The following is a 22,883-nucleotide window of genomic DNA, read 5'->3' as shown; positions in this document are numbered from 1 at the left end:
AAAAAAAAAAAAAAAAAAAGCAAAATACTGCAGCATATTACAAACCAATAAATCATCATCAAATTATCTTTATACAAGGAGTAATTCTGCATTAAAAATATCCATTAATGTAATTTAGTACATTAATAATTAAAGGAGTAAAGGCTGGGCACAGAGGCTCATGCCTGTTATCCCAGTACTTTGGAAGGCTGAGGCGGGTGGATCACCTGAGGTTAGGATTTGAGATAAGCCTGGCTAACATCGTGAAACCCTGTGTCTACTAAAAACACAAGAAAAATTAGCCAGGCACGGTGATATGCACCTGTAGTCCTAGCTACCTGGGAGGCTGAGGCAGGAGAATCACTTGAACCCAGGAGGAGGAGGTTGCAGTGAGCTGAGACTGTGCCACTGCATTCCAGCCTGGGCAACAGAGGGAAAACAAACTTCAACTCGATGAAACATAGCTACCATATAGCTACAGTCAATAACGTTCTTAATGGTGAAACATCAGAAGCATTTTCTTTAAAATCAACAAGACAAGAATGCCCACTACCACTGCTTATATTCAAAGCTGTAATTGAGGTCCTAGGCCACGCAATAAAGCAAGAAAAAGAAAGAAAATATATAAGGATTGGATAGATAAAACAAAACATTTTTGTTTGTATACGATGGCTGTCTACATAAAAAAATCAAAACAAAGCAAATCTAAAGACAAAGATCAATGCAAAAATCAATTGCATTTCTCTATGCTATAAACCAAGAATTGGAAAACATAACAAAAGATGCCATTCACAATAGCAACAAAATACAAATAGTACCTGGAAATAGCTACCCATACAACTGAATAGCTCATTTCTTCATCTCTTCAGTCTTCCCTGTAGCCCCACTTTCTCAATTTGGCCTAATTGACCACCTCATTTAAAATTGTACATAACTCCTATCCTAATTTGTTTTATTTTTCTCTATTTTTTTCATTTATTACCTTCTAACAGACTTAACAATAATTATTTATTGGCTAGGCATGGTGGCTCAAGCCTGTAATCCTAGCAGTTTCGGAGGTCAAAGTGGGTGGATTGCCTGAGCTCAGGAGTTCGAGACCAGCCTGAGCAACATAGTGAAACCCCGTCTCTACTAAAATACAAAAAATTAGCCAGGTGTGGCGGCATGCACCTGTAGTCCCCGATACTCAAGAGGCTGAGGATCACTTGAACCCGGGAGGCGGATGTTGCACTGAGCCAAGATGGCACCACTGTGACAGAGTGAGACTCTGTCTTCAATATATATATATTCCCCATGGCTATACCAATATATATATATATTCCCCATCGCTATATATTCTCTCTCCAGGAGAACAGATTTTTTTGGTTCACTCTGTTTACTCTTTTATTCCTAAAGCCTAGAACCTGGTAAGTGTACTATTTACCTAGTGCCTGATACATAGTAGATGTTCGATAAATATTTGTTGAATAAATGATGAGTGAAAATAATGAGTATATGTGGCTTTTATTGGAAAATTATAAAACTTTATTGAAAAGCATTAAAGAACATCTACAAAAATGGTGAGATTAACCATATTCATGGATCAGAAAACTCAGCAGTATAAAGACAAATTCTTCAAATTGACATGAAGATTCACTGTAATATTACTTAAAATATTACTAAGAGGAGTGTGGTGTTTAAAACCAAAATATCCAATATTCAACTGAAGAATGTTCAGGGAAGGTGGGAGACTTGCGCTATACACTTGTCCTGCATTGGTTTTATAAAGAAATAGTGATTTTAAAAAGTGATGATTATGTAGGAGTTATCAAATAGATCAAAGGAATAAAATAGAGAGTCTAGGTACAGACCCACAAATAAAAGGAAACCTGATTTAGGACATAGCTGGTACTACAACACAGTGGGAAAGATTAAACTATTTAATAAATGGTATTGGAATAATCAGTAGTTTATAAGTCAAAAATAATTACATTGATTCCTTAATTTACACCATACCCCCTAAATTAATTCCACAGGAATGACAAACTTAAATGTGAAAGGGAAAACTGTGAAACCTTTGGAAGAAAACATAGACGAATATCTTCATGACCTCAGCTGAGAAAAAGAATTTTTTCCTTTTTGAGACAGGGTCTCACTCTGTTGCCCAGCTGGAGGGAAGGGATGGGATCATGGCTCAGCGCAACCTCGATCTTCCAGGCTCAAGCAATCCTCCCCCTCAGCCTCTGAGTAGCTGGGACTACAGGTATGAGCCATTGTGGCTGGCAACATTTCTTAAATAAAACACAAAGTAAAAACACTAAGGAAAACACTGATAAATTCAACCATATTAAGATACTTGTGGGCCGGGCACAGTGGCTCGCACCTGTAATTCCAGCACTTTGGGAGGCCAAGGTGGGCTGATTGCTTGAGGCCAGGAGTTCGAGACCAGCCTGGCTAACATCATGAAACCCTGTCTCTACTAAAAACACAAGAAAAATTAGCCAGGCACAGTGATATGCACCTGTAGTCCTAGCAACCTGGGAGGCTGAAGCAGGAAAATCACTTGAACCCGGGAGGAGGTTTCAGTGAGCCGAGATCGTGCCACTGCACCCATCCAGCCAGAGTGAGACTGCATCTCAAAAAAAAAAAAAAAAAAAAAAGATATTTGTGGCTAGGCATGGTAGCTCATACCTGTAATCCCTGCGCTTTGGGAGGCGGAGGTAGGAGGACTGCTTGAGCCCAGGAGTTCAAGAATAGCTTGGGCAACACAGTGAGACGCTGTCTCTACCAAATATTTTTAAAAAGTAGACAGGTGCAATGGTATGTACCTGTAATCCTAACTCCTTGGAAGGCTGAGATGGGAGGGTTGCCTGAGTCCAGGAATTCGAGGAGTTAGAGGATGCAGTGAGCTATAATTGTGCTGCTGCACTCCAGCCTGGGCAACAGAGTGAGATCCTGTCTCAAAAAACAAACAAACAAAAAACCTTGCAATGTACTACTCTGAGACAGGATCAGTATCTAGGATCTATGAAGAATCACTAAGGCAGGCCGGTCACAATGGCTCAAGCCCATAATCCCAGCACTTTGAGAGGCCAAGGTAGGAATATCCCTTGAGCTGAAGAGATTAAGACCAGCCTGAGCAACACAGTGAAATCTTGTCTAAAAAAAAAAAAAAAAAAAAAATCAGCCCGGCATAGTGGGACACATCTCTAGTCCCAGCTAGCTACTCAGGAGGCTGAGGTGGGAGGATTGCTTGAGCCCAGGAGTAGGGTCTGCAGTAAACTATGATCACATCATTGCTCATTAGCCTGGATGACAGAATGAGACCCTGTCTCAAAAACAAAACAAAACAAAAAAACCTTGAGGTAAGGAGTTCAAGACCAGCCCGGCCAAGATGGTGAAATCCCATCTCTGCTAAAAATACAAAAATTAGCAGGGTATGATGGTGCGCGCTTGGAAGGGAGGCACGAGAATCACTTGAACTGGGGAGGCAGAGGTTGCAGTGAGCCGAGATCGCACCACTGCACTCCAGCCAGGGCAATGGAAAGCAACTGTGTCTCAAAAATAAATAAACAAATAAATAAGCAAGCAAACAAGCAAACAAATTAAAAGATGTTCAACTTCAATAGCAATCTGGAAAATGCAAATTAGGGCCACCACAAAATTCCCTGTACACCCACTAGATTGGCAAACAGTAAGAAGTGTGACATTATTAAATGTTGGTGAGAGTGTGAAGGAATAGGAACTGAATCCTGTGGGTGAGAGTGTTACTCAGTCAAACCACATGGAAAACAATTGACATCAACTTGTTAAGATGATCAGGTGCATATCCCATGACCTGACAATTCCTGTCCTAGTTTATATCCTGAACAAACTCTTGTACTTATTCAAATTAAGAGACACAAACAACAATGATCATAGCAGCTTTGCTTATAATAGCAAAAACTAAATATGATAAACTACAGCTAAATACAAGATAGATAAATCTTAGAAATATACTGAATTTAAAAAGAGCATTGCAGAAGGTTGCTGCAACATGATATCATTTTTTTTATAAAGTTAAACACAAGCACAACTAAATTACACACTTTTTTTTTAGGATTATGCAATCTGTGATTTTTTTTTTTTTTTAACAAGCAAGGTCATTATCATTATCACAAAACTTGGTTTACTTGTAGGTGAGGGTTAGGCAGTGGTATGAGACTGGGGGGAACTGGCTTCAGTGGTATTTCTAATGTTCTAATGTTAAGTTTGTTGGTAGGTTCACGTGTGTAGATTGGTTACTTTGTTTTATAATGTTTATTTTGCATGTATCACATAGGACATAATAACAACATTTTTTTCAAATGAATCAAATATTGAAATGTAAACAATGAAACCATCTAAATACTGGAAGAAACCACAGGATGCGTTTAAAAAATAATATTTGAGTGATAAAGACCTTTTTAAATATAATGAAAACCCACAGTATGTAAAAGATTTAGAAATTGGGCAAATTTCACCATAGGCAAAGTTAAATTACTTGAAAAAATATGTACAACTCTTCACAAAGGGCTAATTTCCTTAATACATACTCCTACAAATCAGTTTTTCAAAAAGTCAATAATTTATATAAAAATAAGCACACAGTTGGGTGTGGTGGCTCATGCCTGTAATCCCAGCACTTTGGGAGGCCAAGGCGGGAGAACTGCTGCAGCCTAGGAGTTCAAAACCAGCCTGGGCAACCTGGCAAAACCCCATCTCTACAAAAAATACACAAGTTAGCCGAGCTTGTTGGCATGAGCCTGTGGTCCCAGCTACTTCAGAGGCTAAGGTGGGAGGATGGTTTGAACCCAGGAGGTTGAGGTGCAGTGAGCTGTGATTTCACCACTGCACTCCAGCCTGGGCCACAGAGCAAGGCCCTGTCAAAAAAGAAGAAAAAAAGAAATGGAAAGGAAAGAAAAGAAAGAAGGAAGGAAGGAAGGAAGGAAGGAAGGAAGGAAGGAAGGAAGGAAGGAAGGAAGGAAGGAAGGAAAAATAAACCCAGGTTATGAACAGACAGTTCACAGTAAAGGAAACACAAATAGCCTTTAAATAGCCCTGGGAAGCTCAACCTCACTCAGAGGAAGAGAAACTGCAGTCACTGGGATACCGCTGTTCACTTACATGATGGAGACCTAGAAAACACTTATGGTAACTGCTGCTTGTCGCTTCCATTTATCTTTCCCAAGATCGCTTACCTTCACTCCATGAAGCTTTACTCCTGGACCATTATACATGCCCTTGAACATTTGTCCCTGTCAATGTCAGTATAAACAGATAATGCTTCCAATGCACTCTCTTCTCCATTCCTCGAGCATCTTTTCTCCAAGGATCTTGTCTCCACCTTCCCTGGCCACACATTACCAATTCGACCCTGAATCCCATCTGCAGGCAACCCATTCTTCATCCACTTAATAACAAGCTCAACCTCTGTCTCATACCTCAACTCCAACAATTCTCGGGCCCCATCAGAATCGATGTCTACACTCTCACATACTCCTCTCTTTACCCAGCTTAAATCCTTCTACTTTTTTAAAAAATAAAAATCCCCGTGCACATACGTTTCACTTACTTGCCCTCTCATGTTTCCTTCTACTCAACTGACAAATCCCTAACTCTGGTTTTATGCAACCACTCACCTGTTCTGCACCGGCACCCGTGCAGCTCAACATGGGTGGAGAAAGTTATCACCATGTTGATGATCATAAATGCCAGGGGTGCCCTCAGTGCTGCTTGTCAATCACATGACATTCCTCCCCTGGTTCACTCACTCTCCTCGATAACTATATCACGCCCTCTAGTGTCTCCCTCTCCATCCTCATCTTCAACTGCTGACCTTGGTTCTTAGTTCATGGAGGAACAAAGCAATCAGAAGACAGCCTCCAAGCTCCCACTTGGATATACCCATTTACCCACTTCTGTGTCCATGTTCTTTGTCTTCCCTGCTTTTCCATGGATGAACTGTCTATGCTCCCAGCTAAAATCAGCCTATCTGTGCACAAGGTCCCATCCTTTTTGCCACTTAAGGGATATTGCTTCAGCAATTCTCCCCTCTCTCTCTTGCATCCTCATTTTCCCCTTCCCTCCTGGCTGTTTCTCATCAGCATATTATCAAGCCATATTTTTTCTTGGCCTTACATTGTGCCCCACCCATCATCTGATTCCTTTGATCTCTTTAGAGCAAAACTCCAAAGAGTTCCTCTACTCATTGTCTCCTCTTGTTCTCTCTTAGAAGCAATCCTATCAGGCTTCTGCCTCTCTACTCCACTGAAATGGCTCCTGTGGTAATCACCAATATCCTCTTTGTTGCTAAATCTAATAGTCAATTCTTAGTCTTTGTTATCATATCCATGAGCAGGATTGGATGCAGATGCCTCCTACTTGGAATATTTCCTTATCTTGGCTCCAGGACACGACACTCCCCTGACTTCCCTCTTAAGGCTCTGGTCACTTCTCATTCCCTTTGCTGGTTCCACGTCTCCATAACGTCTAAATACTGGACACCCCAGGATTCAGTTCTTAGGCCTTTTCTGTTTGCTATCAACAATCATCCCCTCTATGATTTCATTCATTCGATTTTACATCTGCAGCCTGAGCCTTTCTCTTGAGATTCATCCTCACGTTTTCAGTGGCTTTTTCAACTCCGCATTTGGGTGTTTAGTGAGCACCACAAACATAACATGCTCAAACCAAACTCCAGATCTTCCTCCTACAAAACCTGCTCTTCCCGAAATCACACCCTTCTCAGGAAATTCCATCCTTCTGAGTTGATCAGGTCAGAAACCTTGGAGACATCTTTGACTCTCTCTCTCTCTCTCGCTCACCCCTTCCATAATAAATCCTGTCAGTCCTGCCTATGAAATGAAAGATATACAGAATCCAGCTGCTTACAACCTCCTCTATAGTGTCCCTAGTCTCAGCTTCCGTCATCCTTCACCTGGGCTATTGTACTGGCTTCCTAACTCATCTCCCTGCCTGGTACAGGGCATTGTCAACATGGCAGCTAGAGTGATCTTGCTAAAATATAAGCCAGGTCTTATCATTCTCGACATCCCCCTCAATGGCTTCCATGTCATGCCAAAGCTCTTACAATGACCCACAAGCGTGGCCTACATGCATCTATAAAACTCTACACGGTCATGCCTTCCTCTGCCCCACTCATTACTTCTGACATCATTTCCTCCGACTACCCTCCTTGCTCGAGCCACCTGGGCCCCCTTGTTGTCCCTTAAACACAGCAGGCTCACTCTTGCCGAGAACATTCTTCCCTCGGATACATAAATACATCGCTCACTCTCTTACTGCCTTGAGGTCTTGGCTCAAATGTCATCTTTTCAGTGAGAGCTTAAATACCCTAGAACTGCGAAACCTGCTTCCTAGGCACTCCTGGATCTTCCTTGATGTCTTTATTTTTCTTAGCTGTTATCACCATCTAACATGCTATGCATTTTATTCATTGAATTTGTTAATGTTTATTTCCCTTACCAGCTTGTAAGCCTGTGAACACAAGGCTTTTTGTCTATTTTGGTCATTGCTTTATCCACAGCATATAGAAAAGATCCTGGCACAGAGCAGATGCTCAAGAATTGTTGATTGAACAAATAAACAAAAATACTTAATTGGCCAGAGTGTAAGGAATAGGCATTCTCAAAATTGTTGGTATCAATGTGGTTGGTATAACCCCTACAGAGGTCGAATTGGCAGTAACTATCAAAGCTACAGATGCACATATTCTTTGTCCCAGCGATTCTATTTAGTAATAGCCTTCATATAAATTTACACGTGTGAAATGACACATGGCCAAAGTAATTCACCGCAGCATTTTTATCCCTGAAAAGGGATGAAAACAACCGAACTGTCCAGCAATAGCAGACTATTTAAGTAAATTATGGCATACCTATACAATGAAATATTTTGCAGTGGCAAAAAAGAATTAAGGAGACTTCTTGTGTCCTAATGTAAACTCCTAGATCTAAATTTTTCAAAGAAAGAGAAAGGTACTGAAAGTTGTGCTTCCTGACACCATTTTAATTTTAATTTATTACTATTTGAGACAGGGTCTCACTCTGTTGCCCAGACTGGAGTGCAGTGGCACAATCACAGCTCACTGCAGTCTAGACCTCCTGGGCTCAGGTGTTCCTCCCACCTCAGCCTCCTGAGTAGCTGGGACCACAGATGCACACCACCATGCCTGGCTAGTTTGTGTGTGTGTGTATATTTCCTGTTGAGATGGGATTTTACCCTGTTGCCCAGGCTGGTCTCAAACTCTTGGGCTCAAGCAATCCACCTGCCTCAGCCTCCCAAAGTGTTGGGATTACAAGCATGAACCACTGCACCCGGCCACTGTCACCATTTTTATAAAAATAAAAGGAAAGGGTGCAAAAAGAATATATAACTATTTTATTGTATATGCAAAGACTATCTCAGGAAGGATACAACAGAAACTGGTAATGGTGGTAGGTTATTTGGTGGGGAATGGATGGATGGGAGACAGAGGTGGGAGACAGTTTGATATAAACCCTTTTAAGCTTATTCGATTGTTGCAGCTATGAATGTTTTTTCTATTAAAAGAATAAGATACGGTTTATGTTCCTATATGGAATAATATCTAAAATATATTGTTAACAAAAAAATAACATGTACAGTATGCTATACACAGGGGTGGAGGGAGACTTACTTTTCATTATATACTGTTTTGTACCATGTGAATTTTGCACCTTATTTATGCATTTCCTCTTCAAAAAGAAATAGGCCAGGCACAGTGGCTCATGTGTGCAATCCCAGCACTTTGAGAGGTCGAGGCGGGTGGATTGCTTGAGCCCAGGAGTTCAAGACCAGGCTGGGCAACATGGCAAAATCCATTTTCTACAAAAAAAAAAAAATATATACAAAAAATTAGCCAGGTGTGGAGGCGTGTGCTTGTAGTCCCAGTTACCTGGGAGGCTGTCATGGGAGGTCATTGGAACCTTGGAGATTGAGGCTGCAGTGAGCCATGACCACACCACTGCACTTTAGCCTGGGCGACAGAGCGAGATCCCCGTCTCAACAAAACAAAAACCAAAACAGACAAAAAAGAAAATAAAGAAATAAAAATCATGGTGTACGAATTCACTTTCACATGCATCACCCTGACAATTCTATGACCGAAACCTGCCTACTCTTTCCCCACTTTTCCAGTGAAGGAAACGGACGCTCAGAGAAGTCACGTCAGACAGCACAGGGGTGAACCGGGAACCTGAATCCGGTTTTTGCTGACATGACCACGCCGGCCATTCCACCTGGGCAGCCCATCCCTGAGTGCTGGTTTCCCCACTACCTTCCTGACCCCCTGCAATCTCCCTGCCCTCCCTGGGTCCTTCTCTCAGGGAGTCAGGGAAAGCAGCTCCAGAAAGTTGGCCACCAGGGGCCTCGTTCAGGGGCCAAGGCTGGAGGCTCCCTGGTGCCTGGCAGTTTCTCTCTCTGCTCAGAGCCCCTGGTACCCTGGGGGCTGCTCCGCTCCTCCCTTGAGCCCTGGTGCTCTGTGGTTGAAAACAGCCATCCCTCCCCCACCCCCCTCTGAGCTCCTAGGCCCCCTCCCCGAGCCAGTACCTGTCAATGATGACGGGGTCTGAGGGCGTCTCATTCCGGTTGCCACAGCTCTTCCGGTCACAGCACCGGCTGAAGGAAAGATGAGGAAGGAGGGAAGGCGGAAGCCAAGGGAGGAGGGGACCGTGACAGTGTATGAGTTGTAGTGGGGGAGGCCTGAGCTGAGGGTGCTGATGTCCTGTCTCTGGGTGTGGAATCCCTGTGCTGGAGGGGCTCACTCCCAGGGCCTTGGGGGAGAAAGGCAGTGGGCTCCTCAGCAGGGACCCTGAGAGCCTAGCCCGGGGATGAGGCTGGCCAGAGACCCCTGCCCCAAAGGCACCTCGCTCCTGGAGGGCCCAGGAAACGGCAGGCTACAGGTCACCTACAGTGTCTCTCTATGGAAGCACGGTCTACACAGAGACTGGAGCTCAAATGGTGAGTTCATGAATGACCACAAAGTGAATCTGTTTTTTTTTTTTCTTGGCTGACTGCAACCTCTGCCTCCTGAGTTCAAGCAACTCTCCTACCTCATCCTCCCCACGTAGCTGGGATTACAAGGTGTGTACCACCACACCCGGCCATTTTTTGTCGTTTTAGTAGAGACAGGGTTTCACCATGTTGCCAGGTTGGTCTCGAACTCCTGGCCTCAAGTGATCCACCCGCCTCTCTTCCCAAAGTGCTGGGATTACAGGCATGAGCAACTGTACGTGGCCAATCAATGGCTACAAAATGAATCTGCCTGCGCAACCAGCATCCACACCAAGAAGCGCTGCATGGGCGGCAGCCCAGGCACCGGGCAGGCCTCTTCCTTGTCTCCTCTTTCCAAGGGTAGCCACAGTTCCAACCACAGATTTATTTATTTATTTTAAATTTATTTTATTTTATTTATTTTTCAGAGACAGGGTCTGGATCTGTTGCCCAGGCTGGAATGCCGTGGTGCAATCGTAGCTCACTGCAGCCTTGAACTCCTGGGCTCATGCAATCCTCCTGCCTCTGCCTTCCCAGTAGCTGGGATTACAGGTGCCTGGCTACCAATCGCAGATTTCTGAACACTGTTCTCTTTTCCATGCATCAGGAACTGCCTCTGAGGACCCTGTATGACTGGCAGCTCCTGGGGAGACCTCACTAGAAATGCCAAGCTCTGGGATAATGGGGAAAAGGGAGCCGAGAGCTGGGCACCCCCCTCATTCCCACCCTGCCCCACCAGAGAGCTGCCCTGCGGTTCAAAATTTCCTCAAAGATTAGCTTCTGAGCGAATCCCAGAGGCCTTCCCAGACCCTGTTCCCGCATCCGGCAGCCCTCCCCTGAGCTTTATTAGCTAAGCTTCCCAGTGGCAGCAGGAGGCCTCTCTTACAAAAACACTCAGAGAAGCCACATAAACAGGCCAGTCTAATGGGGCCTCAAGGACCCTCTCCTTAGCCAGTGCTGTGCCCAGGGGCGTCACCCCTCCCTTCATCACCTGCCACTAGGCTTCCCCAGGGAGCAGGAGCAGAGAGCAGCCAGGGGCAAGGCCAGCGAGGGGGCAGGGCCTAGGGGAGTCCTTGGCAACGCCTTGGCAGAGGGCAAGGTGTGAGTGACACCGCCTCTCACCTGCACATGATCTCGTGGGTGAGCAGCACTCGGCACATTTCAGGGTTCTTGTCCTGCCCCTCATAGATGATGGCCTGGGAAGGGGGAAGGGCATAGGCTGGAGGGGAAAGAGGCTCCTCGAAGGTGCAGATGGCAGCACAGATGGGCCAGGCATCTCCCAAGAGCAGGCCCAGGGAAACCCTGCCCCAGGGAAGAGCACGCCCCCCATTTTGCTCTGGGCTGCTCAATGGAAGATAACCCCTCCTCCCAAACTGCACCACCACCGCAACCAGGTGGCGAGAATGGCATGAAGTCTGCAGATTCTGTCTGTCTGCGGGTGGCTCTTTCCAGAGCTGGCTTGGGGCCGGGGGTTCCCGAGGGCACCAGGACCAAGGTCAGGGGGCTGGTGGGATAGACATACTCCTGTCTCCACCCTGCACCAGGCCCCTCCCCTTCCCCGAAATCCTCCTGTGTGCATCCTCCATGCCCTGGTGGACCTCTGCTTCTGTTGATGAGTGTTGTCCTCAGCTATCCCTGCAAGCCCCGTGAGTCCCAAGGGCTGCACAGCTGCCTCTTCCCCCATAGCATCCCAGTCCAGGCCTGGTCTTCCCAAGGGACTGCTGCATTACCTCTTCACCAGTCTTCCAGCCTCCCTCTGCCCGGAATCGAGAAGTGAGCTTCCTAACTGCAAATCTGCTTTCCTAGTTTATAACCTTCTGTGCCTTTCCCAATTTGTGGGATCCCTCTCTCTGTGGACTTCCTCCAACCCCTTCCACATCCATCCCCCCAATAGCTCTACTCTGCACTGCCTGGCCTGCCTCCCCCAGCCCAGCAGCCATGGGCATTCTAGAAACAAACCATTCTTCCCTCTGCCCTGGGATTGGGTGGAGGCTGCCAGAAGACCCTGCCTGTGTAGAAAGCCCAAATCCCCACCTTGCATTCCTAGCCCACTAATCTGGCCCATTTAAGACTCAACCCACTCCTTGCCAGCATGCACAGCTTCTCTGAAAAGCCTTGAGATGTGGGGCCCTGCGCTGGCAGAATCCATTGGGGCCTACTCAGGTTTCACTTTCCTCTAGCTCCTCATGCTGGCCCCTGAGCCTCCTTCCTGTGACCGTCACATCAGCAAGGCACTGAGGGTCTGCAGCGGAAATTCCTGGGGCTGAACCCAAATCCACTTTACTGGACACATGCCCCTACCAGTGGCTTTGGCTGATGTCAGCTGCTGAGGATTCCTCCTGAGAACTGCTCTCAGTGGATAGGAACTGCCTGGTCTGAAAATGTCTAGGAGGTTTCATGCTACCTTAGGAGTGGTCCCCAGCCAATGACTAGAAATCCTGGTACTTGCTTTGAGGGGGAACACGTCTGGTGCCATTCCTTCTCCAGAGATCCCTGTGCAATTTTCTTCCAGCTTGCCTCCCTCCCTGCTCCTGGGAGCCCCTTCCATCTCCCCAAATAAATTATCTGCACCTGAGTTCCCATCTCAAGCTGGGATGCTAGGGAACATGACCCAAGCCAGGGTTTTTGTATAAATATTGTCTTTTTCTGAAGGCAAAAGTCACACAGGCTCCGGCATAGGCTGGGGCAGGAACTAGAGTTAGGGTGATGGGGACGGAGGGCATAGGGAGATGAGGGCAGGAACAAGGAGGCTTACTCAGACCAGGGGAGGCAGAGACCGGGAAGAGAGTGGGATGGGCGTCAGCACCTCCTGCGCTGACTCACCTGTTTGGACATGGAGTCGATAAGACGCACATAGAGGTCTTGCTCCGTCCGAAGTCCTAGGATGGGAAGATGGAGAGGGCTTGCTGCCGGGGAAGCATGTGCAGCCTCAATGGCCAGACCACATCACACCCTCCCCAGCCCTGGCAAGTGGGGCATTAGGTGTTGAAGGATGCTGCAATGCCCATTCTTCAGGGGCAGGGTGGGCAGGGCAGGGGCCTCCACTCACCGTTGTTATACACCAGCCGGAGGCGGTAGTGGATCCCATTGTTAGTCTTTTCGGCCCCAGGCTCCTGCAGGGACAAGATGGGAGGATGCTCGGGTGATCAGGGATCCTCCAGCCTCCCTTGCCCACCCCCTTCTCCTAACCCAAACTTCTTTCCCTCCCTTCCAGACACTCAGCCAGCATCCATTCATTCATCTGCGTGTGTGTGTGTGTGTGTGTGTGTGTGTGTGTAGTTGTGGGTTCTCTCCTGGGGCCAGTCCCAGCCAAGCCCACGAGCCTCTCACTCGGTCCTTTTCCACGAAGTCGATGAAGGCTGTGCGCTCCACCTCCACGGGCTGCCCCTGCCGGTCGTACATGGCCAGCACGAAGTGGAAGAAGTTGGATTTCCTGAGGTTGGATGGAGGCTGCTTCTCAAAATGTGCTCGTGCCAGGCCCACGCCACTGTGGGAGGAAAAGAACAGGAAAACCACTGGAAGGATCCCCCAGTGAGAAAGACTCCAGCACCTTGGGCCAGGCAGGCACGCTGGCCAGGACGTGGCTCCAAGATGCCAAGAGTTTGGGCAAGAAATCCAACTAGACAAGCTCTTTCCAGCCTGGTCAGGGTCATCTCACTTCCAGATAGAGGTCTCTCAGCACCGAGGGCACCCCAGCCTGCCCCCTGGAAAACAAGAGGCACAGTGGTGACTGCAAAGGCGGCGGCCCTGTTAGACTCCCTCCAGGCTTTTTCCTGGGCTGCCCATTTTGCAAGGGTAATCTCCAAAATCAAAAGTATGAACCACTCCGTCTTCCTGACCAGGGGCTCCTGTGACTGCCCTTTAGAGCTTCAAGGGGACCCAGAGGGCCCTAGAACAAATATCCCACTGAACCCCAGCCCAGGCTGAGGCTGTCGTGAGCCTGTGGTGTTGCCTGGGGAATGACGATGTCCATCGGACCCTTGGAGACATCAAACTGGCTCAGGGCCACTAGTCTGCCCGGCCTGAGCCGTGGGCTGTGACTGAGGGTGGAGGGCAACTCCCAGGTGTGGAGGGACCTGCCTCTAGTCTTTGGGAGAGAAAACCACAGGCTCCCCTGGGGAGGAGGAACTTCTCATCTGGCCTTGCTAAGGGATCTCTCCTGGCTCATCAGAAACCATACCCAGAAGCAAGGCCAGGGTGAGAACAGGAGGAAGGGATTCACTCTTCCCCAAATATCCCCTGCTTCCCAAGGATGTACCAAGCACGGGGTGCATGGCAACAGCCGCGACTGGAGGCAAATGCCTGGGAGAAGAGAAGACACACAGAGAGCTGTGGCATCAGACAAAGGGGCAAGTGCCCCCAGAGAGATGTCACCATGCAGAAAACTTGAGAAGCAAAGGAAGAAAAAATTAACTGTTTTTGTGGGAGTTGAGGGGAAGGCTTCATGGAATGGTGGCTATTCCCCAAGTCCTTGAGGAATAAACAGGAGCTCATTAGGTGAACAAGGAAAAGGGCAGAATGAGCAGCGTAAGGAATGGCTGGATGTGCAGGGACTGCCGCTGTACCGCAGATGTCAAAAAGTGACGTGAAAGGAGGAAAGTTCTTACTGGAAGTTCGTGCCAGATCGTGCAGGGGCACAAACACCAGGGGAAGGAGTTAGACTCCCTTCTCTGAGCCGGTCTTCCGTGTGTTCCTTAGATCTCTCATGACTCTGGAGCCTCCCTTGAGAAAAGGGTGCTGTGGCCACAAACGTGGGTGTGTTTGGGACCCTGGGACACCCTCCAGGAATGGACCTGCTTGAGTTGGCTAGGGCTGGTGCTCTGCATATGTGGATCCAGCCTACAGGATGGTTCCCAGTGATCCCCACTGCCTGGGATTCATGCCCTTAGTTACCCCCGTCTTGTATTGTGTTGGGATTGGCCTGTGAGGCCAGTAGACTATGGCAGGAATAATAGCATCTAACTTCCAAGGTTAGATCATAAAAGCACTGCAGCTTTTGCCTTGTTTTGTCTTTTGGATCAGTGATTCAGGGGGAAGCCAGCTGCCATGTCTTGAGGACCCTCAAGCAGCCCTATGGAGGGTCCACAGGGAGAAGAACTGAGGCCGCCTGCCGATAGCCAGCCCTGACTTGCCAGTGTGAGTGACCTTGGAAGCAGATCCACCTGCCTCAGTCAATCATCATATGACTGTGGCCCCAGCTCTCATCTTGCTGCAGCCTCATGAGAGGCTCTGATCCACAACCACCAGACTAGTCTGCTCCCTTATTTCTGACATTCAGAAATTATGTGAGATAATAAATATTTGTTGTTTTAAGTTGCTAAGTTTAGGAGTTTCCCTTTTTTTTTTAAGATACAAATTTGAAGACGGAGAGACTTGGGCTCAAGATCTGTCCCCCGTTTTTTGTCTTCAAGGCAGGATCTCACTTTGTTACCCAGGCGGGAGCGCAGTGGTGCAATCACAGCTCACTGCAGCTTCGACTTGCTGGGCTCAAATGATTCTCCTGCCTCAGTCTCCCAAGTAGGTGGGACTATAGGTGCATGTCCCCAAACCTGGCTAAATTTTTTTTCAGTATTTTGTAGAGACAGGTTTCCCCATGTTGTTCAGGCTGGTATTGAACTCCTGGGCTCAAATGATCCTCCTGCCTTGGCCTCCCAAAGTGCTGTGATTACAGGCATGGGCCACGATGCCCAACCCGGAATAATTTTTTTTGAGACAGGGTTTTGCTCTGTATCCAGGCTAGAGTGCAGGGGCGTGATCATAGCTCACTGCAACCTTGAACTCCTAGATTTAAGCGATCCTCTCACCTCAGCTTCCCAAAGAGCTGGGATTACAGGCGTGAGCCACCATGCCCAGCTTGGAGCAATTTTTTTTTTTTTTTTTTGAGGTAGGGTCTTGCTCTGTTGTCCAGGCTGGAGTGCAGTGGCATGATCTCAGCTCACTGCAGCCTCGACCTCTGGGGCTCAGGCAATCCTCCCACCTCAGCCTCCTGACTATCTAGGTCTTCAGGCACACACCACCATGCCTGGATAATTTTGTTTACTTTTTATAGAGATGAAGTCTCCATATGTTTCCCAGGCTGGTCTCAAACTCCTGGGCTCCAGCTATTCTCACATCTTGGCCTCCCAAAGTGCTGTGATTACAGGTGTCAACCACCATGACTGGGTAACTAACACACCCTGCTTGCTGGACTATGGAGCACTTTTGTTGAGGGTCATGGTTTGGGAAATGTGACTAAAGGCCACTAGAAAGCTCTGGAGCCAGGCGGGGCTTAGAGATGCTATGAGGGAGAGGAGGGTGCAGTGTGGGGGACAAGTGAGAGGCTGCTGCGGGGATGCAGGGGAGCGATGAGGATGGGGAACTGCCTTGAGGGCCACTTAGGTCTGCTTGTCCAGGCACCCATCATGATCGTGCTCCTGTGACAATAGCTGCCACAGTCACCACTACTTACTATTTTTCTTCACATAACTTTAAATCAATTTATCCTTTTACTTGGCTTCACACTAAGCCATAACATCTGGGATGTCATGGGCATGAGGGACTTGCTATTGTTTTACACATACAGATTATAATAAATACTAAAATGGAAATACTTCCTCCTCTTGAAAGCTTGCCCCGGAACCTCCCTCAGCGGTCCACATGAAATGCTGACTTAGGAGGCAAAAGCCATAAGTCTTCTTGTCCCCTGATAAGGATGAGGGGAGAGGAGAGAGGACCTCCAATTCTCCAATATCTTTTTTTTTTTTTTTCTTTTTTTGAGACAGGATATTGCTCTGTCACCCATGCTGGAGTGTAATGGCAGAGTTATGGCTCACTGCAGCCTTAACCTCCTAGGCTCACCGGATCCTCCCACTTCAGCCTTCTGAGTAGCTGGGACTACAGGCATAAGCCACCACGCCCAGCTAATTAAAAAAAAATTTTTGGAGAGATGGGGGGCGGGTCTCACGATGTTGCCCAGGCTGATCTTGAACTCCTTGCTCAAGTGATCCTCCTGCCTTGGCCTCCCAAAGTGCTGGGATTATAGGCTTGAGCCACTGTGCCCAGCCTCAACACCTTTTCTTTCTGATCACAGGTTCTTCTTACAGATGCTCCTTTCCCTAGGGAATTCACTGTCCCTCCATCCTTCCCTGCTTCCTCCACCCCCTCCCTCTCGGGCTGCAGTCTTTTCCAGTTGAGGCCTTGATCGCCCCTCACCCGCTCCCCAGCCAGCAAGAGGCAGGGAAGCCCTAAGAGGGCTTTTGATCACAGCGGGGCCCTGATTACTGTTGATGAATATGCTAATGAGGCATCAACCCTGAGCTCCTCCCTCCCGCTCCCAGGACCAGCTTAACTTGAACTCCACTGAGGATAGGTTCTAGGACCACCTGGTGGGAGAGAAGGCCAGAGGAGGTGGGTTTGTGAAGCAACCCCAGGTCCCTGTGGCTTTTTATCCTGTCATCTAGCCCAGCGAAGGGGCCTGGAAGGCTCTCAGGCAGTGGGGAGAGAGGCTACAGAGAGAAAAGGAGGCCTTGCCAGAGAGGAGTGAATGCTGGGAAATAACAAAATCTCCCAGACCACTGGACATGCCTTTTCTACACAGATACCCTGCAAGTTCCCAGGCCAAATTCCAGACTGGTACAGCATAAATCAAAGATGCTGGCCTGCGCTTCCTGTCCTACCCATGCCCTTTGGCAAACATCAGCCAGTCCTGGGTCTTGGCTGCCTCCCAGCTCCTGCCAGGGTCCTGAGGACCAGACCTGTGAAGTGTGGCAGAAGCCCCAAGCCAACCTCCCTTCACAGGGCTCACCCTCCCTGCAGGAGGGGATTACAAAGGGGAGAAGGCATAGGGACCCAGGGAGGGAGAAGACAGCAGGTTCCCTGAGGGTTTCTGGGCCAGTGTTTCCTGCCGGCTGGGGGCGTGGATGGGCTGTCCTGCTTCCTGTGCCTGTGCCCTGCCCCTTAGTAGGTTTGGGCTCAGTCCACTGCCCCAAGACAGCCCAGAGCGGCATCCTGCTCTTCCCAAGCACAGCTCAGTGGATCTGAGGCACACTCATCCTCCCAGGCTCACAGCCACCTGTGGAGCAGCACTGGTTAATTTACAGCTGCAGGACAAGATCTGTATCATGGACAACAGGCCAGTGTTAGTGACAGCTCCAGCCCAATTCCAACCAGAGGAGGACTGCAGAGTGGGCAAGAGCCCCAGCTCACCCTGTTCATAGCCCTGCCAAGCTTGGAGAAGCTCAAGGCAAGACGAGCAAAGGATACTTTCCTATGAACAAGAGACAGAGAAGGACACGAGGAACAGCGTGTTGAACAGGACGCGAGGGTGACAGAGGCATGTGTGGACCGTGCCTCCTTCTCCTGATTGACCCCAATGTGCAAGTGGTGACTAATCAACACCCATGGAATGGAAACGCAAGCTCCAAAGAGAGAGGGCTGGGGAAGGGGAAGGGGAGATTTCTTATTCCTTGGGGGTAGCTGATGCTCTTTTAAAGAGAAAACAAACCCAGATTAAAGAACAGAAAGAAAAACAAAGAGATAGACTCAAATGGCTCAGGAGGTGCTGAGTGGTCTGAGGGCCCCTGATGGGCACATCCTGGATGCAGGTGTGTGAGGACACAGGTGGGAGGTGGGGCCACGTTCTGCTCTCAGACTGGCTTAGCGACAGAGAGATGTGGACCAGGGCCAAGGTCTCTGATCCCATGGTGCTGCTCCAAAGTGGCGCTGCCTAAGACAAACATAGAGGTGTGGAGAGAAACTGCAAGGGTGTTTTTTGATATGTGTCCTTAATCTAAAAGAAAGGAATGGGGAGGGAAGAGGGACAGAGCCCCTGAAGCCTGGAGAGGCAATTATTTTATCTGGGTTCCCCTAGAAGCTGACCTGGGGACAAGGATTCAAATACCAATAGTGTATTTGGGCAGTGATTCCTGGAAACACTGGGGTTTGGGGGTGAGACAAAGATGAAAAGGCAGCCTATAGGGGATGCATTTTCCACAAGTCCCTACTGTGGGCACTTGGAGCTCCAGCCCATGGGGAACTCTGGAAACAGCATGGAATGTATGTCTCAGCATTATCAGAGGGATGGGTGAGGGAGCTTGGGTACTGTGCCTTCTCAGGTACGTCTAGGCTGCTGTGCAAGTGGACAGAGCAGGCTCTGGCAGCCTGAGCAAGTCCTCAAGCAAAGGGAAGCAGATAACAGCAGGGGAGGCAGACCCCTGACCAAAGGTCTTGAGGGAATGTGGATGGGTACCCACTGCCAGCCATTCAGAGGCCTGGGCTACGACGGAAGCCAGCAAAGCTACAGCCCCAAGGGCTTGAGTGCAGCTTGGCAGGTATCAGTTTATGACAAATGCAAGTAAGAACTGCCTCACCTGGCATATGTACTGCTGGCACCCATAATTCAGAGACAGCTTATTCACTTAGCATCATTAGTGAACAAACCATGCCACATAAGCGCCTTTTCCAGAGAAATGCAGCTGAGTGACAAAAACAGCCACATTAACCACTTTTGCAAGACTGCAAAATAAATTATACATTTCCTTGCTTTCTTAAAAAGATTGTTTCAAGCACAACGTTCAAAATGCTTTCTTCTCAACCACAGAGTATGCTGAGGCAGTGGGACATTTGCCCCTGTACTTAAGAACCCAGATTTCCCAGATTTGGGAAGAGAACACCCTCACTTTTTATATCCACCATGTCCCACTCACCTCCACCTCTTTCATTCTGAAATAGAGCAAAAATTAAAGGAGACTGTTTAAGATACCAAAAAAGATTTACTTTGCACAGATGCATTTTGGTCAGAGTCAACACGCTTTGTAGTGAGCACAGATGTGCATGGGCTTCCTGAGCACTGTGTTAGGAATCCAGGTTCAAGCCAACACCAAGGGCAACCTGACCTTCACAACCCAGGCCATTCAGGTGGACTGTGCTCCAGAGTGTATGCAGATGGCTGTGGGGAGATGCCAGGGGCTGCAGAAGTGTCTGACTGCTATTGCTGAGACTGCCCAATAGGTCCCGGAAGATGCTCCTTTGCAAGGCTGAGCAGGACACTCCAGGTCCCTTCTCGAGGCAGCCCCTCTCCCCTGCCACAGCACAACTGTCTGGTACAAAGTCCCCTTCACAGTCTCTGCTCTCTCTTCCTAAGGCCACTCATGGCTCTTCACATCCTTGACTACATGCTTGTTATAAATGTGAGCAATTTAACTAAAGCCAGTTCAAATCCCACAGAAGACAAGTGACTGAGGCTGGAGCCTTGGCCTCCTCTCAGAAGCACCCCCAGGCCTCCTGCCTTCCCTTCTCCCCACCAAATCCTGGTGCCCCGATAACTCTTGACTGCCCTGATAACTCAAGGTTTTAAGTCATACCTTGGCCTGGGCTTAATTTGCCTTTGTGTCTGGGATGCTGGGGCCACAGGGGACAAGCCCTACTTTCATCAGTAACAGAGCGGGGCTCTTTGTTGACCCCCCTCACCCTAGGAAGTGGAAGGAGAAAAAGAGTATGGCTCCTGCAACTCATCCCTTTTCCCAGATTTCCCCCAAGTCTCTCTCTGCTAAGTCCCACTCTTCTTTGCCCCATCATGGCAGGGCTTCATCAGTCCCTTTCCTCTGCATCCCCCCTTTCCTCCAAGCATCCCCTTGGCCCCCACTCTCCCCTCAGGCATCCTCTCGTTGCCGGAACTGCTGCTGCTGATCAAGCTGGGCCTGACATTCCTGCCCCAGACAAGATCTATTGGCCTGGCCCCGCCTGGCCCTTCCCAGCCCCTGACATGCCCAACCCCTGGCTGCGCTGCAGACTGGGGAAGATAAAAGCAGCAGCTCACTGGGGCACACCCACCTCAACAATGCTTGCACAGGGAGAGCCTGGAGGCTGCTGGCAGCTGCCCAGAGCCTGTGTCCAGATGGTCCTGCTGGAGAGGGGGTTTGGGTCTGGAGGGGGTCCCTATCCCCTCTTCCCACTGCCGCAGCATCTGCCCTGCTCTCCTGCCCCTGGAAATTGGCATAGTGACCAAAGTACCTGAAAGGGGTAGAAAGTGGGGGTTGGAGGAAGGATCTCACAGGCTTGTTCTCCCCTCTTCCTTTGGCCCTCAATTCTACCTAAAGACTCCCCGCTCCACTGCTCTCTGCCCACCCTCTCACCACCCACCCACAGGCCTGCCTGCCAGGTCCCAGGCTGAGGATCGGCTATGAATTATTAAAGCAAACAAAAGCATTTCCTAGCAGGGATGCTAGCCTGCAGCTGCTTACAGGAAAGGCAGCCCCAGCTGGCCTCCCGGCTAGTGTGCAGGGACCAGCTCCAGTGGGAGGGCTGGCCTGGGTCCTCCAGGGGTCTCCTCCAGCGAGAGGTCTGGCCTGGGCTCTCCAGAAGTCTCCCCAGCCTGTGAAGCACATCAGAAGAAGAGAGCTACTTCTGGGTTGAGTTTGCCAGCAGGAGGACTTGGGTCTTCAGAGGAGTCAGGGAAAGATGAGCTGGGTCTGGGCAAATGGATCTCAGAGATAAAGTCCTGCTGGCTCAGGCCAGGGGCAGGGGTCCTTGTGAAGACTTCCCTGGTAGGAAGATCTTGGTAGGGAGAGGGAAGCCCTCTCCACCGGCCTTCCCATCCCTGTTGCCTCCAGTTTAAGGGTACGTAGCCCCTCTGCTCTTCCTACCCCTCTTTTGCTCAGAACATTCCTCCCTGCTGGCAGAGGCTCCCTGGCTGATCTTAGCAGGCCTTCTGGGCCTTTTCTTCCCCGCCCACCTTCTGTAAAAATCTTGCCATTGTTGTAAAAGCCAAGCTATAGAGCTGGGCAGGAGTAGCTGCTCCAGTAGCTGAGTCCTGGGTCAGATATCAGCTCCTTTGGAACTTGGAGCCTTCCAAAGTCAAGAGGGGAACCCAACAGAAAGGGACTTGGGAGCTCTCTGAGAAATATTCCTGCTTCCTTTGGCAGACAGTCATCGCCCCCACCCCCACCTGGACTGCTTGAGCCTGCCCTGGGTGCTGTGGACAGAAGGATGAACGGACCGCTGCTCTTGCCTTGGGGAAAGGCCCCAGCTGGCAGGGCAAGGAGGATCGGGACAGGCAGAGGACAGCAGATGCTGGCCTATGGTAAGCATTCACGGCAGCACTAAAGCCACTCCCCTGGGCAGGGTGGGAGGTGGGAGACAGAGCAGGTGCTGGGGTCAGCAGGTGTGAGAGGGAGTCCTGAGGCTGGTGAGACTTAATCCAGTGGATGTGCAGGTGCTGAGGGCAGGGGGACTGTTTCAATAGACCATGGGACTTACTGGAGATGCAGTTAATTCTCCAAGTATCCACAGCTTGCCAAGTATCATGCAGAGGAGGCTGAGGAGAAAGGCTAGGGTCAGACCGTGATGGGCCTTGAATGCTGAAGATATCCATGAGGAAGCAGTGGGGATGGGGGGTGGTCACTTTATTATGTATATTTTTGAGACACAGTTTCACTCTGCCACCCAGAGAGTGCAGTGGTGTGATCTTGGCTCACTGTAACCTCTGCCTTCTGGGCTCAAGCAATCCTCTCACCTCAGCCTCCCAAGTAGCTGGGACTACAGGCATGCCCTACCATGCCCAGGTAATTTTTGTACTATTAGTAGAGATGGGTTTTCACCATGTTGGCTAGGCTGATCTCGAACTCCTGGCCTTAAGTGAACTCATTGGCCTCCCAAAGTGTTGGGATTATAGGCGTGAGCCACTGCGCCTGGCCTGGTCACTTTATTTTTAATCAGAAAAAGATATGATCAGAAAAAAGTACTTTGGAAATATTGCTTTGGTCCCCAGTGCAGGGAAGATGGTTTTGGTGGCGTGGCAAGGGGCTGGGGCTAGGCCTGGGTCAAGAGGCTAAAGTGGTAATCAGGGTACAGTTAACCTTCAAGCTAGGGAGGAAGTGGATGGAGGGCCAGGGTTT

At 49.0% G+C, this 22,883-nt stretch overlaps 1 protein-coding gene across 2 annotated transcripts in view; it reads right to left on the bottom strand.

The window, feature by feature from the left end:
• EBF4 (EBF family member 4) overlaps positions 1-22,883 on the bottom strand; it is a 70,271-nt gene that overhangs the window by 43,942 nt on the left and 3,446 nt on the right. For both annotated transcript variants that reach the window (XM_017504749.2, XM_037730052.1), the window contains 5 exons: positions 13,342-13,498; positions 13,061-13,124; positions 12,835-12,890; positions 11,134-11,207; positions 9,568-9,636 (listed from right to left, as the gene is read on the bottom strand). In XM_017504749.2, the coding sequence (XP_017360238.2) occupies positions 9,568-9,636; positions 11,134-11,207; positions 12,835-12,890; positions 13,061-13,124; positions 13,342-13,498 (420 nt within the window). The remainder of the gene's footprint in view (positions 1-9,567; positions 9,637-11,133; positions 11,208-12,834; positions 12,891-13,060; positions 13,125-13,341; positions 13,499-22,883) is intronic.

Source organism: Cebus imitator, unplaced genomic scaffold (genome assembly GCF_001604975.1).
Source record: "Cebus imitator isolate Cc_AM_T3 unplaced genomic scaffold, Cebus_imitator-1.0 Scaffold328, whole genome shotgun sequence".
Lineage (NCBI taxonomy): Eukaryota > Metazoa > Chordata > Mammalia > Primates > Cebidae > Cebus > Cebus imitator.
Note: the sequence above shows the minus strand (reverse complement) of the source record. Positions and strands in the feature narration are given on the sequence as shown.